Source organism: Bombus terrestris, chromosome 7 (assembly GCF_910591885.1).
Source record: "Bombus terrestris chromosome 7, iyBomTerr1.2, whole genome shotgun sequence".
Classification (NCBI taxonomy): domain Eukaryota; kingdom Metazoa; phylum Arthropoda; class Insecta; order Hymenoptera; family Apidae; genus Bombus; species Bombus terrestris.
Genome location: NC_063275.1, coordinates 14,965,019 through 14,982,378, shown reverse-complemented (window position 1 = coordinate 14,982,378; position 17,360 = coordinate 14,965,019). Strand labels below are relative to the sequence as shown.

At 43.1% G+C, this 17,360-nt stretch overlaps 1 protein-coding gene across 3 annotated transcripts in view; it reads right to left on the bottom strand.

The window, feature by feature from the left end:
• LOC100645523 (discoidin domain-containing receptor 2) overlaps positions 1-17,360 on the bottom strand; it is a 159,842-nt gene that overhangs the window by 37,171 nt on the left and 105,311 nt on the right. For all 3 annotated transcript variants that reach the window (XM_048407694.1, XM_003396603.4, XM_048407693.1), the window contains exons 5-7: positions 15,356-15,503; positions 14,243-14,550; positions 2,414-2,621 (exon numbers count right to left, since the gene is read on the bottom strand). In XM_048407694.1, the coding sequence (XP_048263651.1) occupies positions 2,414-2,621; positions 14,243-14,550; positions 15,356-15,503 (664 nt within the window). The remainder of the gene's footprint in view (positions 1-2,413; positions 2,622-14,242; positions 14,551-15,355; positions 15,504-17,360) is intronic.

The following is a 17,360-nucleotide window of genomic DNA, read 5'->3' as shown; positions in this document are numbered from 1 at the left end:
CTGACAAAGGACCCTTTGTGCCACGAATACCTTGTATAATGTTAAGTCTTCTTTCCGCGCTGTTCCTTCGTGGTCTAGGTTTGTGACGCGTTATCTTCGATGCGACGCGTTTTGCCGCGTTTAATTTAAGAAGAAAGAAGGAAAAACAGATTACACGGTGTTCTACGTACGCGTAGCGCATACACACGTAAGTTGATTTCACACGTGGTTCTACGAAAACCAGCGCATTTAACTTTGCCTCGATCGTTGGCTGATTCTCTTTTCATTCATCGATTCTTCCGCTCGAAGAGCGTCTTTGAGGTCTATTTAGAAATGCTCTTGGGTTAAATGATAAAGCTCGGAAGTCGAGTTTCGTGACACGGTTTATACGAGGAGGGCAGACTCTTCTGTTCAATTGTTCGGTGACTCGAGCACCGTTGCGTTTAATCCCTCCGCTACGGATAACAAAGAATTTTTCTTCACAGAACCATGGCCGCTCGCTGGAAACGAGGAGAGTTTTAGCGCGTTTCATTCTTGTTGTTCCGGTACCTTTTTCAACGAACGCCAAAGCTTGTTTAATCCCTTCTTTCTTCTCCCTTTAGATTTTTCTCTGCCCTCGGTTGCTTCTCGTTTTTCTTCCTCCTTCTATCCGCCGGTTTGTACATCATCTTCGAATTAATTGGATTTCTTTTCCCGTGACTGCGCCGAACCGGGCCGTTCGTCGATTTAATCGCGCGGAAAAATGAACTAATTCGAAAGATGCGAACGAAACGGGACAAGGACTCGCATTCGAGGCTACCGTCAATTTTTACCGCTAACTCGACGGAGAACATTATCCACAGAGACGCCGATTCGAGATCTTTGAATCCGACAAACATTTTCCAGAGTCTTTTTCAAATATTATTATATACGAGTATCTCGAATACGCATGAAATCTAAAGAATTTGTTTCGATCGACTAGAGACTACAATTCTCGATTCCTAATTATTAAATTTAACAAACATTTTCAGAAGATTTATCAGACCGTACGTTTAGTATTTCAACGCTTAAAATTCGGGTCAACTTGTTCGCTGAATGTCGCGATTCGCAATTTTCGACGCGCACAAAATTTTTGTGGATATTTATTAAAATCTTAGCTCTTATATCGTGTTTTAAAATGGGAGATCTGCTTCGTATTTCACGGTCCTGGACAACCTCGTGTTTCTATTATAAATCCTCTTTATACAATACGGAAGACAAAATATTCTGTAAACGCGGCTAAACTCAACGCAACGAGACGATTTCCATCGAATGCCGCGTTAAATCGTACGGAAGCTGTATTCGGTCGAGAGGATCGAGGACACTCCGTTATTCGTACGTTCGCGATTTTATATCGTCTCGTTGATAAAACGCTTTAACCTGTCTAACATTCGTGTCGTTATTTCTGCTGTCTTCGTCCGGAATACCGGACAACTTGATTTCTATTGAAACAGCTACGTTGACCCGTCCGTATATACCGAAGGCAGACCTGGTTTCCATTCGCGTGGAAGAAAAATATGGAGCGCTAGCGGGAAAGAGAGAAGGAAAGGAAGAAAAAAAAAAACAGGGCAAAGGATAATAAAACAAGCAACGAGCAGCAGAAGCGGCAGCGAAGCGAGGTTCGATTTGCGATTCATCCTTCTGCATGAGAACTTATCCACCTGTTATCTTTCCTTTTTTTCTTTCTTTCTGTCTATAGACAGCGTGTGTACGACTTAATCGAAATCGTTTGACTGACAGATATATAATAAGCCGTTGTCAATTACCGTGTATCAATTTATATACACACGGACCTGGTTTTATTCCTCGATGATTGACAGTCGCTGGCTGGTCTGTCAGATTGGTGTGTACGGGGTGGAAAATCGGTGGGAGTGGAAAGAGGGTTGAGCGCGGAATCGCGGAGCCTGCGAGCCCCGGCAGACTACGAGTCACGTCAAATCCGAATGAAACGACTGGAATTACAAAAAGAAATACCGTTTGTGCGTTCCTTCTCCCTACGGCGTTCACGACCAAAAGTCTGGGTGCCGCAAAAACGATTTTGCGTCACAAGCAGAAATTTTTCGTTTTAAGTTTTCGCCGCGGCGGCAGTACGACGCGTGACAGGACTTTCTTCCTTAGCTATTGTTTTTATCCTGCGATACGTTTTTATCCTCAGACCCGGGGAACGAACGCTGATATAAACCTATATGTATATATATATGTACATGCGTGAACGTACTACGGGTACTGTACGTTTTATCGCTCGACACTTCAGACCGGGGAACGAGAAATGTTTCGATGAAGATTGTGCGATATATCATAGCGCGGGGATCGCGTGTTTCCTGTGCTTGTTCTTTCGAGAGGGAGCCGCGAATCCCAATATTTTCACGTCGACTGGCGCACAATTGTTCGAACATGAGGAATTTTGTTCGCTTACCGGAATCGAAGGTCACCTCGCTGATCATGATCCATCTGTCGGAGAAGTGAAGCCTCAACTTCACGTACTTGCCGACTCGATGATGGAGCTTGATGGTGATGTTTCTAGATGATTCGAAGATCTTGTCCTCCATGTAGGTATATGTTATTGGCTCGCCCGTGTAATATTTGCCACCGATACTGAACAGTATGTCAACTTGGGAAAATATCTGAAAAATAGAGTATAATTTTTTGTCAGTAGAGATAAAAGAAAGAATAACAAAGAAAGAGAGAGAGAGAGAGAGAGAGAGAGAAAGATCCGTGGACTTTGTACGATAATAGAAGTGGAATATAACTCTTCGTGTCAATAGGAAACAGCTCTGAGACACGTAAACAGACACGTGAAGATATTGGAGACACGCAACCTCGGGTGGTTTAGGTTTGGGGCGCGATATAATATGAAATTTTGAGGCGTTCTTGATCGAATCTTTCCTATTTGCGATTTGTGATTTACGATCCAATAAGAAGTAACATAGAAATCTAACGGTAAGTTAGAACTGGATGAATGCAGCGCGAGTCTGATAAAGGAAGGTCAAAAGATTTGAAAAGAGAAGAAATCGGAGATGATGGGATCGGCTATTGTAGTTAAAATCGCGGTTGATCAGATCTGTAACTTGAATAACGAAATATTTTTTAGATTTTTATTTCGAATACGTAGACATCTTACGAGATTGAAAAATTCTTCTAAAGAAGAATTGACCAAACTTCAACGATCTGACGATCCAAGCTTCATTCGATAGGAAGAATGCTCGCCTATTTTATCTTCTGGATCGAAGTTCAGAAACAAAGTATCTGCATATTAGAAGAGAACGGAGCGAAACAAAGATCCATTTCTATCAAAGTGGCGGTAACCGGGAGAGATTGATCGAGGTGGCCTTAAAATACATCGGAAACCTAAATAAGCCGGCGTATAGACGAAATAAAACAGACGTAGACGAAGTGGGACGTTGATGGATAGAGCCGACGTGAAAACCCGCTCTTCGCCGAAGAAGATTTAGGAACAAAGTAAAATACGATCCTCCGGCGCGGAAGAAACAGAAGAAGAGATAGAACGAAGAGGCAAAACGAAAGTCGTATGACTTTTGAGAACGTTATAAAAGTTTAATACATCCCTGAAGTTCGATAGGGTATATGATCTGATCATAAATCAGGGATATTATCCCAGGTCGCAAAAGGCTTTACTTAGCCAGCGTTGTATCGGCGCTACGTTCGTATGATCTTGCCGGTCGTCACGGGATTTGAGTATTTTACGATCCATCTCGTCCGTTTTTTGTTCCCCGTCTCGCCCTCTCTTCCCTCTTTTTTCCTTTCCCCCTCTATATTTTTTCTATCTCGCTCTTCTTTCTTTTTTTTTGGCTTTGCTATGAAAGCGCACGTAAAAAACGTCGCGTGGAAGATGAAAATTGAAGCTATCGAAAGGAATAAAAACTGCAGCCACCATCGAATTTCACGTTGACAAAAATGTCAAGTAAAAAAGAAAAATAGAAAAAAAAGAAGAAAGGAAAAACAAAATAACGAGCGAAAGAGGACAAATTGAATTTTCGACGGTACAGCCTGTCGAGCGGTGAAATCCAAAGTGGATAATAATGCGAATCGCTCCGGATCGAGAGACACGAACGATAATTGGAAATTTTGTTAATTTCCGGGTAAAAAAATATTGTCGAATAATACGGGTATACTTGGCGCAACTTGTGAAACGAGATTTTAAAATAGGTCAGCAGCTGAAATTTACATGTTACGAGGATTGAAACGAGTTATTTGAGACATTTCGCGTATAACGAGCTCGAACTTTGTACGGAGCACGCGCGATGTGAATTTGGAATTGTCAGTTTGTAAAGATTGCTATCTTCTTACTACGATACGAGAATTGGTATTACGAAAGGGATATACATATTTTTCTATCACAGGCTACATTGGCTAAATTTGGAATTAGATAATTTATATATTTTTAATTCGTATTCAAATTTAATTCGTATTCGAATTTGGAATTGTCAGTTTGTAAGGATTGCTATCTTCTTACTACGATACGAGGATTGGTATTACGAAAGGGATATACATATTTTTCTATCACAGGCTACATTGGCTAAATTTGGAATTAGATAATTTATATATTTTTAATTCGTATTCAAATTTAATTCGTATTCGAATTTGGAATTGTCAGTTTGTAAGGATTGCTATCTTCTTACTACGATACGAGGATTGGTATTATGAAAGGGATATACATATTTTTCTATCACAGGCTACATTGGCTAAATTTGGAATTAGATAATTTATATATTTTTAATTCGTATTCAAATTTAATTCGTATTCGAATTTGGAATTGTCAGTTTGTAAGGATTGCTATCTTCTTACTACGATACGAGGATTGGTATTACGAAAGGAATATACATATTTTTCTATCACAGGCTACATTGGCTAAATTTGGAATTAGATAATTTATATATTTTTAATTCGTATTCAAATTTAATTCGTATTCGAATTTGGAATTGTCAGTTTGTAAGGATTGCTATCTTCTTACTACGATACGAGGATTGGTATTATGAAAGGGATATACATATTTTTCTATCACAGGCTACATTGGCTAAATTTGGAATTAGATAATTTATATATTTTTAATTCGTATTCAATATTACACGCGATATATGCCATTGATGCTGTTTGTTACGTAAACCGTAGAAGATTTCCTAATTTACTCGTTAAATCATTTTCACCGACTACAACGTTGTGAGCGTACGAGTGTACGATAACGTGTTGGTTTGCTACTTGTCGATTCTACCGCGACAGTTTAACGCTTATTTGCATATGTACATATATTAGTCACCAACTGAAGACGATCCAGACGCATGTGTCTGACGTAGACCTGTTGAAAATCGCTTCTAGGAAATTAACAATGTGCTTTCCCATTGTATCGGTATAAATGGTAAAACCGTACTTTGAACCAACAGCTACAAACATACGTATGTATACCCCAAAAGGTGAAACGAATTCCGTAAAAAAAAAAGAAATCCTTGAAATTTCAATTCGAACGAAAGACTATGGAAAAACTACTATTCGCTGTTTTATGGGCTATCGAATTATCCGTGGAAGGAAAACTTGCTTTCAACTGGCGCGGCGTTGCGGTGGCGTACGAGCCGAAAGTCGATAATGCGATTGTCACAACCGCGGGGCAACATCTGGAACGGATTCGTCGTCGAATCGGTTCCCGAAGATTTCGTTATCGTAATTCGCGTCATGTAAATCCAATTACGAAAGATTCGTTTCAGGCCCGATGGGAGTCGGAAACGATATCCCAACGACGGCATAGAGACGGACGGAGATAGACAGAGAAAGGAGAAAGAGAACGAGGCGTTTATCCCGCTGCTATCGATATCGATGTTCCTGTATCCGTCGCTTTGCCTGGTGGTTCCCTGCTGGTGGATCGTCATAAAACTCGTTTGCTTCACCCTTGTCGTCTCTTCGGGGTGGATTTCGGTGGCGAAGGTCCGTCGACACCGGGCGTGTATTCAATCGAAGCTCGACGAGAGACAAGCGAGGAAAAGTTGTGTGAATGTGTGCGGGTAGAGAACGCGCGCGGCCGCGCCAGGAGTCAGATGCAGAGAGACGGAAGCCGCGCACGGCTTATCCGATATAATATACCGGATGAAGCGCAATAACTGATCTGGAAGTAAATCTCTTTTTTACAGTACGGTTCAACGAAGAAAAATGGAGAAGCCTGGCCCGGCGAGCGGCTCTTTTTTCCTCTGGACCGGGAAAATGATTTCGTTGAAACGTATCTGCAGTTCTCGCGCAAACAGAGAGCCTTACGCTCAAAGAGCAACATTATTTCATTCTATCGACGATTCGAGTACAACGTAACAGCGTGTATAAACGTTTTAAAACGTTCCAATCTTTCGTTCATGCACGAACTTTTCCTTCTATCTCGTCATCGTATCGATTCGTCGGTTCTTTCATGCTTTCTCCATCTACGTACGTAGATGCAGTGGCCTACGTGTAATTTAACGAGATGATTTGACAGACGAAACTGGATGGTGCTTTTAATTAGTCGACTCGACGTTTCGTTACATTCTGCGAAGCGGGTGCTCGGACGTTTTTAAAAAATCATGCAGAGCCGGATTCGATTCGGTTCGCGTGAAAATAGTCGGCAGGCTTGGTCAGTGCAACGCGGCTCATTTCGCCCATTAGCCGGTCGTCGAGTCTTATGTATTATGCGGAATAGACGGCGCTCGCTTCCATTCGTGACCGTCAAAGGGAACGCACCCACCGGTGAAATTGAAATGGAGTCCGTAGGAAAGAGCATTCGTAAACAAAATTGACACGAGAGCAGCCTGGGACCTAAAGGGGGCGAAGAACCGTTGCATCGAGACCTGGTGGAGGATGCAATCACGGAAATTTATGCACTTTGACAAGCCGGAACGGTGAACCAGCGGCAAAGTAGACCGGGTTTCGGTCCTTACACGACCAAGGAAAAGTATTTGCACACTGTCAGAAACGCAGTGAAAGATCTTATCAGCTTGTCGAGTTTGCTCGTTTTCGTTTCCTCCTCTTCGACGAAGAAGGAATAAGTAAATCGACTCGCAGACGTCTCGGTCGTTACGTTTATTAAATTGCTACGCCAAACATCTCTCCGCGTATACAAGAAAATTACAAAGTGATCTCGTTACTTATGCTCGAGATTTCGTCAAATTCTATCAAACCGGATGCCGTCATCTCGTTTATGCGCATCAACCAATATCGGAGCAAACGCGTTAAAACGATCTACTCTTCGAACTTTGAATGAAATTCTATGACTCAAGGTATTACACGTTTAACGAAATCCCGGTGTCGTTACCTCGAACTTGAGAAATTAGACCGCGATAGTCTACGGTCTAGGACAACCGGTGTTGATGTACGATCAGAGGATTGTCTTCAGCACTTGATTTCGATTCGTCGTTTCGATAACGAAAATTCGTGTGGCTGGATTTTATTACCATTCAGCGAGAGAGAAGCTGGATAAGTCTATAAGTTTTTGCGTAGAATGAAAACGTGAGCTAATTTCTACTACTATATGTGATCAAACAGAGAGTTGTAAGAAACGTGTAAGATTGTCTTGGATTGATCAGAGACGGTTAAAAGTTTTTTTAGAACTCATGACATTTAACAGGCTATGGTGAACACAATCGTGGATGCATGAGTTTTAGCTGGAATTATCGTAGTCCTAAGATTTGTTACCTGATAGTTCTGGGTCACTCGAATTAGAAAACATCACAGGATTGGTAGAACTGACTGCGGCATAATTTTGTCAAATCTAACGAGTTTGAAATGATTTTTGTCGGATCAGGAGAATTTGAAGTGATTTTTTTTTGAAATGGTTGCTAGTAAGTTGACGTGTTTGACCACAACAGAGACTGTCGGAGTCCACGGATTTGGGATGATTCTAGCTGAATTCTGTAAGTCCGTGCGTATATCATGGAAGGCCTCAGGTAGGTCCCATATTAGCTATAGTATGCCATGGAACCGGGATACTATCACGGTAATGTCAAATAAATCCCATTGTTCCGGGTTTATACCCGGACGATCCCATGATCCAACTAGAGCACGACTATGAGGTCATTGGATTCGATTGGCTTATAATACAAATGTGCGAGAAAATTTTACGATTCTTGTGAGCCGCTACGCAAAGTGCAATCTCAGATATGCAATGGAGGGATTAAGGAACAGGGAAGTTTATAACATAGTAAAGAAAGAAAAAAAACTCAACGACGCGGAATTTTTTTGCAATTACCAGTCCTTTTCCTTTCCTTAAACCCAGTGGGCTTTGTTATTTTATTGCTGTTAGTCCGATGAGACCGATATGTAGCTGTTGGACTTTCTCATTCCTCGAAACACGCACTCGAGAAAATAGCAAGTCAGGAAATTCGACTGTCCACCCCCAGCAACTTGTCCAACATATAATTATTTTTTCTATCACAAGTCTGCAATATTTAAGACTAAACTCATCGAGTGCACACGCATTTCTTCTGCAAGTCTATGCGTCTATCTTGGTTTTTTCAAACTGTCCTTGCGCTTCAAAGAGACTCAATTGCATCAAGTTGCAGTTTTTCGAACGATTTCTCGTACTGCAACGCGTACATATATAGAATCCTTCGGTAAGTAAATTGTTTCACAAGAAAAATTCCATCTCCGGAATATACGAACCTACAGTCTCCGAAAAGAAACTACGTGTTTGCAAGCCAAAAAGTCCCCTAATAATTAGAAAGTTAGCGGTTCCTTTCGCAGTTCGTTTGCAGCTAATTTCTTGTCGTCTTTAAAGACGACGACGGCGACGCGACGTCTCCTTTTTGTCCCGAACGGGAGAGGCCCGCCCCTTTTGGCAACGACGGGCAAAACGCCGCTCGTCAGGGCTTTTTTAAACGCGTGGGAGGAGAATAGCGTTTCGTATCGCAGTCTATTATCGCCCGTAGGCGGCGTGTTTCGCTGGCTGGTTCCGTCGAAGGGGAAAATGTTATTTGGATATCAAAGATGCGCCACGGGCAAAGCCCCGACACAGCCATTGTGCGAGGGGTTCCGGTTTATGAGCTTGCGAAACTACGCCGGTAGACGGGGTCACTCTGTATATAAAACCTGGCGACGCGGAAGGGAATCTGGAGGACGATCGGGTGTTCGGGTGCTTCTGTTTCCAGGCTCGACCACCAAGAGGGCACCGACATGGCGGTTTCAGAGGGCTGCCGCGTCAAAGAACGTCCTCCCGTTCATAGTTTATTATGCGCGCTTGTTATCGTATTCTCTCTCTCTCTCTCGCTCTCTTCTACCTCTCTCTTCTTCTCTGTTTCTCTTTTCTCTTATTCTTTTACAATATTCGTGATGGCCCGTGAGCATGCATATTTGCGTACGCTAGCGACCGGGATAAGTGAAGAATTTCGTACGCGTAATTTTTATCCATCCGTTTTGACGGTCTCGCGAACACGTCACGTATCTACCGCTGCCCCCAGGTTCGTTTCAATTGCACGCGTTCCGCGGTCGAACGGCGAAAAAGCGCTTACCGTGGTTGTTCAGAGGAAGACCGCTCTCCCACGATCGCAACACGTCGAATGGGAACGCAAACGCGTTTTTCGCTCGTCGGTGTTCGCCGCCGCGCGTATTTGCGTTCCGCGGTGAACGCGCTTTTCCTGCAGGCGGGAATTTTTTTTCTACCCTTCCCCCCCTCTCACTCTCTCTCTCTCTCTATTTTGTTCGTTCTCCGGTTCGCTCAGTTTGTCGATCTTCGGCATTAATTGCCTTGAAAAACGTGGGCCGTGCACGCCAGCCAAGCCCCGTCGAACTGTCCCGATGATTTTTCCTCTACCCAACTCTATCCCCACCTGTCCCACTGGTCATAGCTGAATAAAATATCGTCAGCTTCACCGTGGCCGCGCGCGTGAAATCGCTGATACCGAAAATATAGTCTCTTCCCGTGTTGGCCGGTGGTGCGCGCTTGTCGAACAGCGCGGCCCCGAGCTGCGGAGATCGAACGTTTCAATTAAACGGTGTTATTTATTCGGACAAAATGCTCCGCGTCAATGTATTCATGAGCGTGACGTCGTATGAAATTTTTAAAGTTCATCAGGCTGGTTATCAACGTTGCACACGGAGATACGCTGTTGCGAACACGAACGACCGTTGTCAGATAATCACGGTAACAATTATTGAAAATGATTTTTTGATGAGCGAGAATACTACCGATGTTCGATTAACATTGTATGATTTAGCCTTATTGATTGAAAGCCGAACAAGCCCGGGGCACCCTCGGCCACCCACGCACCCTGTCGCTTACGAAATACACGAAATACCCGGAACGCTTTTATCCGAATCAAAATTCGGCCACTCCCCATTTATAGTACATACTGTTCAATAATCGTCCATGCATATTTCATCGCACGCGCTACCAAATCTTTAAATGCGCTACGTCGACGAGCAAAACAGCCGCGCGAGTTAAAGCGGATTTGCGACGAGCACCCTGTGGATTGCGTGGCCTGGCAAACGGGCTCTACCGGTGTGTTATTGCCGTTTCAAGTATTTGCGTTATCGTAGCACAGCGATGTTAACGGGAGCGAGAGTGTGTTCGCTTTTATCGTTCCGAAGAAAAAGATTATGATATTAATTGCGACGTGTTTGCTTCAGCGTTCCTTTTGCGTACGATAAATTATTTTAATATCAAAGCCGCGATGTTATTTCAGAAAGTGGCGAAACGAGATAAATGAAACATTTTTGATTTTTTATCGTTTGGCATGTTATCGATTGTCTCTGGCGGGCTGTTCGTTTAAAAGTTATATATAGGGGAGAAATTTAATTACGCGAAAATAATTAATTCTATATAAGAATGTCGTACGCGTTTCGTGGAACGTGATCTCGTTACTGCCGCGCGAGAATGCCTTGCCGTAGAAACTCGAAGATTGTATAAGCGACGCTTCTTTGACTTTTTTACTCGGTTAGGAAGTGGTAAAAAGCTCCGACAAGATATAGACGGTTTACGGGCAAAAGAGTCTTGATTGACTTTTGGCAAAAGAGATTTAGAATCGGTTAGCGAGGTGCTAGCAAAGATAGGTATCAGGGGTTTACTTTCTTTCCTTTCTTTTTCTTTCCTTCTCGGTTCTTAGGTTTCTGTTCTTTTTCTCCTCTTATTCTCTACCTTCTCGCCCCTATTATCTTTCCTATTATACTATTTCATTTCTCCTTTTCTTCTTGCTTTTCCCCTCTTCTCTGTTCCTATTCTATCTTCTCTCAGAAGACTTCGCTTATATCAGTCAGATCATCCATGATCTGCGCGGAGTTAATCCGAGATATTCATCGTCAGTTTCTCAACTTTTAAATATTTTAAACTCAGGCGTACGTAATATACAGGCACATGAAAATCAAAATTGAAAACTGATCCACTTTCCCGTAATTTGAGGAAACCAACAAAAAACCAACTCGACATCGATCGAAATCAAATCACTTTGCGGAACGTGCTACAAATTGATAGTCAACTAATACGCGTTACTAATAAACTTTTACACGTTTGAATATTTCAACAGCTACGATTTAATCCTGTCACGTTTTATCGGTTATTTTCGACCCGATTATATCTTTCTAACGTTAAAGGATACATTCGATTTAGACAAAATACGAAGGAAGCATTTTCATTAGCGCGCACGATTTCTCGTCTCAATTTTATGTCAAACACGGTTTTAAACATTATGAATTCTTCCTGTTTGCTAAAATCGGAACAAGATTGAAATACAAATGGAACATAGCAGGGTTAAATATAGCTGTCTGCTCCAAATCCTTCGATTATCCTCTTCGCTATCAATAAACATTAAAGCTTTTACGACCATTGTCTTTAAGAGTTACATTATCCTTTTGGTTGTCGATATACCAGTGACAAATCGCTGGGTCAGCAACGATTCGTTGAATCGGATAGATCTGCAGTTTTGATCTCTTTGTGCATGGTAATCGCGAATTTTATTCCGCGGGCGGAAATAATTCCATTGTCGGGCCGATTTCGCATTCGAGTCGCATGCGTCCGCCGCTATCGCGTCCGTATCAATGCAGAGGGTGGCGTGGAGACGTGGGGGTTGAAAGAGAGAGGCGAACAGATCGAGTGGCGGATGTATTTGCATTATATTATCGAACTTAACGCGGACGACGCGCAAGGGTCGCGAAATCGCAGCGAAACGGAAATTGTACAAGGGATCGAATTATTGTCCAAGCGACGAAGAATGTCACGAATAACATGAGTCCGCCAACTCATTTCCGGTTCGTCGTCACGCATTGGATTATAACCGTAACGAACGACACGCGGCAACGTTTCTTCCGCGCCCTCGAACAACCGGCGATAGCGTTTTTCTGCTCGCGCACGCGCGCGCTGGAATTAGATTTGCGAATTTACATTAATTTTACGGGACCAAAAAAAAAAAAAAAAAAGGAAGGGAGAGGAAGGAAGCGTCAGAATCGAGGCTCGCGCGAACACACTTTAATACCGTCCGGCATGCGTGTAATGCCTCGCGTATTTTTGTAATTAACGAAGCACGGGGGAATTAAAGCGAAACTTTCCTTGACGCGAGCTCGTCTCGAATTCATGGCATTTTGAAGCGGGAATGAATTAGTAACAGTCATATCGTTACTCTGCTCTTTCCCAACGACGATCGTTCGTAACGTTGTTAACAAACGTAACGTAGTGGAATTTTTATATACAGGCTATCTCGCAGCATGTATGATTCATCCTGATTCAGTCGTATGCTTGGTAGTGAATATAAATGTAATAAGAGGAAACGTTCTTTACTTTTCGTTAAAACGCGATAGATTATCGTACGAAAAATCTTCCAATTTAAGTCTGTATTCGTAATGTATAATCATGTAACGGAATCATACTATCATAATAATATCACTTTGTCATTAAGAATTATTCGACCATAGGAAATAAGTTAAAACTCGAAAGAAGTATCGAACGACACTGGTCTTCTCACAGATCCTGTGCAGTAGATATAGATAATTTATCTGGTATTTTCATGTAGCAATCTAACATAATTCCTATTTATACAAGTGGGCCATTTTCGTTAAATCGAATGACCGGCAGAGAAGCATAAAGATTCACGATACCAACGTTGAAAGCGAAAAGGGAGCGAATTCGAGCGTTAATGCGTTCGGCTTAAAAGCATATGCTAATGAAAGCTAGATCGCCGATGATGAAAGTAAGTCGCTGGGCTGTTTAATAACAGAGATCACGTGTTCCGATTATTGCTGCTTTTAAGCAATATCGCGCGATCTAGCCAATAAGGCACGCTTCGAAGATACCCAACTACAGGAATTACCGTTTCAAATTGTATTTATATTCAGCCGGCGTCTGACTGATAAAGCGTCGAGTGGAATATTCGATCAACCGTGGGGGGATACGGAAAAGGAAGAGACGCTCCGAAACGACCAAGCTAGAGCGAGCTAACGGTAAAAGGATCTCGAACAACTGTGGATGGTGAGCCTGTTGATCGTGCGCTGCTTGCGCATTCCTTACAGGGGTTGCAGGAATAACGTCGCCAAAGCGAGGGTAAACGATTTCGCTTTCTGTGTGTTTACGCTGGCGACAAGGGCGTGGATACGTAATTAGACGTAAAACCTGTTCCTTCTTAATTCCCACTTTATCTTTATTTTACCGAGATCCACGATTTATAAAGGTACCGTGGAATTTTATTTCGGATCTTTTATTTCAACCATCGAATGATGTTTTCCAGCGCTTTTACGTGTGGAATTTCGTTAAAGATTCACGTCGCGCCGAGGATCAGAGGCACCGGCCTCTTCGTAATCGCGTTAAATTGCCATCTTGAAATAACTTGGAGGTAATTAAGGCGAGCAGAGAAATACTGCGAGGTATGGAAAATGTGTTAAAATAATAGATTCTTGCGGAGGTACACTATGTACAGTCGGCGATGAGAAAAAATTTGTACAGTTCGTACAGAGTACATTATCGTAATTCTATAGAAGTTCGTAAGATTGTACAATCTGAGAGAGCAACTTATAGAAAGAATATTATACAAACTTTTGAGATTCTCCGTCATAACCATAAAACTTTGGGTGATTTAATAATGCAAAAATTAAGTGAAAGAAGATTGCGAATGAAACACGATGTTGTTTCTTAAATCTCTCACGCTCGACGTTACATGTACACGATATTGTACTTTAATAAATATCGTTAATTAACTAAACGACAAAGATATTTGTTTTTGATAAAACTGGTCCCAAATTTTACTACCACGCTCTGAAACGATTAACGAACGAAGAATTCAACGATCAGTAAAACACTCACCTGAACATCCTTGGTGAACTGATTGTTGCAATAGATGTGGATGGCCGAGAACTCTCTAACCTTGTCGAATTCGAACTTGATCTCGACCGGTTGTCCACGTGTGTCGTTTCTCCATCCAACCCATCCCTGCGTGCGATCGTTATCGTAGTATCCCAGTTTGAAGTTATCAGGACCCGTCCTGCCGTCTGTCAGCTGGCCCAGTCCACGTCGTAGCTCTCCGTCCCAGTGTCCATCGTAGGTGGCATCGAAGAATTCCCATCCATTACCCCTTTTATCACCTTGCGGCATCGAATAGGATACCACGCCATCTGCGATCAGGAGGTCAAGGTGTAAAGTCACTGCTGAATGGTCATCCTCCACCTTTTAATGACTCGTGTAAAAGCTTCGACTCTGTCGGCTGACATCGTTATGATCGTATAGAAACACGATACGGGATACGTTCGGAGTTTCGACAATGCAGTGAAAGGAACAAAGATTAATGATACATAAATACGTATACCGATATTTTAATGAATATACAATCCGTAGATGTTAATTTTTTGATACCGTATGAATGTAATTAACGGAATATGTACGATGGAATATGATACGAGGAATAATGGACGTTTTCAATTAAACGTTGAAACTAAAAGGATATTTTATCCGAAGCAACATCGTCGATTAAGATTTCGCTTAAACGTAGAAATTTTTTTATTATGACAATCATTGACATACGCCCGCGTGCATGCAAGGAAGAAAGAGTGATAGAGAGAGAGAAAGAGAAAGAGAGAGAGAGAGAGAGAGAGAGAGAGAGGGAGAGAGAGAGAGCGCGCAGTCGATGCAAGTCTGGCAAAATACCCGAAGGCGTTTGAATTCACAATTAATTGGACTCGCACGCGTTGCAAACGTGCAAGACACAATAGTAGGTCTATGTTACTTGGTGTGTACCTTTCCGTTTGGTTAAACGTTTAATTCGATGTTGGTTCATCAAAGGAAGAAAGGGATAATTGTACAAGCAAGATTCTGAAAAGCAAATTTGCGCACACGGCAATGGCATAAGGGTTAATGGACAGTCCAGTGAGTATTCTAAGCGGCGGCAAGTTCAACGAAAATTGGAGAGTGCAAACAGCTTACCGCTCCAGTAACATCCGTAGAGCTCGACCCGCATGCAAACCGTCCGCGTGTGATGGCTGTAGGGCAGAAAACGGATCTTGCTCGCCCACAGAGGCGGCTCCAGCTCGTGCTTGGACTCCAAATACGTGTTCGTGTTACCCTGTATTACCTGTAACCGTGGAAACCTTGGTTAAAGACCAGGACAATTCCGGACTTCGGCCTAACCTTTGAGTTCTGTCGTTTCAGCCTCGTGAGAGAACGTGGCATTTCCTCTCTCTCTATTTCTTTCCCCTTTCCCTCTCACCCCACTGTCCTAGATACCTTCAACTTAGATCATTAGGAACATATACGTCACTCAGGGACACTCTAACTTTGTTCAACTCTCGAACAGCATCGAGGAAAGTTTCAACGAATCGCCGGGACGATTCGTCGGTCGTACAGCAATTTCTGACTCTCGCTTGGTCAGACTTTAGGTCTTTCCGGCACCTAAGCCAAATACATTTGAACTTAACCCAAACCAAAAAGCAACAGCACGCGACACGGTGCGATGTTTCGCAATGGGACGTGCTTCGAACGAATGGTTCACGAGGGGAACGTTTTCGACGTGGATCCTTCCGTTTTCCCATGCGCGAACCTTTCAACGTACGTATGTGACGCGACGGCAATGGGAAAAGCTATAATCGGCGCGCGTCAATGTGTCTGCGACAAGTTCGGCCCCTCTTCTGTCCGTACGGTATTCTGTCAAAGCACCTCCCTCGCTCGTGATGACATTTATATCACCGGGAAGATGCGTTTCTGCACTTCGGCACATACTGGCATACCATCGTCTGACCGTGGACATCCCGTCACAGGGCGGACACCGCGTTCCATCGCATCAGACGGGGGCTAAGGACTAATTTCATCCCACATTCCACCACGTTAGGTATGATGAGGGAGAGAGTGGGAAGCGAGCCGGGAATCGACGTGGGTTGGATCACAGAGGCACAGACAGGTCGAGGAAGAGCGACAGACGTATATAGCAAGAGAGATATAGTCCGAGGGTTTGAGTTAAACGTCCATCGCCCGCATTCTCTGATCTTCGTCAGGGAGACGAACATATTGCAGATACTCCTCTCTCTCTCTCTCTCTCTTTATCTCTCTCATTCCCTTTCCTCTATATCCTTGTATATGTTTCCACGTCTACGTCTTGAAACGTGCACATAGTGATGCAATATTGATTTCACGTTGTGGATTTATGAATAAAATAAGCGGTTTATCTGACGTTGGGAAAGGCTGGTGTGGACGGCGTGCAGAAACTCTAAGGTGGAAAAGGGGTGCAAGGTCCCTGGAGATCACGCGAAGTGGCGTTGCCCATGGCGAGTAGATAGCTACCGCCACGGAGATACTCTTGTGTACACGGTATACGTCGTACACACCTCGACACACGGATACACGTGTAGATACACAAGGGGCGAGCGGATAAATCTACGTGGATGTGTGGACAAACCGGCAGTTTCTTGTGTGTTGCGGCCCAGCGTGCAACACAGTTGCGTGACGGAGCATTTTGCGGCTGGCACGACACATTCTGTGCACGTTTCCTATCCCTCCCACCCTTTAACATATACACGTTCCGTACCATCGGCCAGCCTCTGTCTCTTTTTGGTACGACTAAGCATCGACTTCGACTACTATTACCGCCTCTACTCCCACCGCGCTCTTCCATTCCTTTGTACCACCGGCGTCACTCCATGTATAACCGAGAGGCCGTTTCTTTCGATTTGTTTGCGCGGTTATTGAAATACCTTTTCCACCTTGTTTTTGGTCGACTGTTTGCTCTTCCTGATATTGGATTACTTGGTCCACTGTTTCTAGCGTGTTTCGAATGTTGCTGTTGATACTTTTATTTTTTGCTAGGGGAGATACCAGCATTTTAGCGGGATAAAGGTAGTTGTTAACCGATAGAATTTCTCTACGATATGTTTTCCAAGTGTCATTTTTCTTTTCTCCCTTTGCATTGTAATTTGTTTGTTTGGGCTTTTCGCATTAA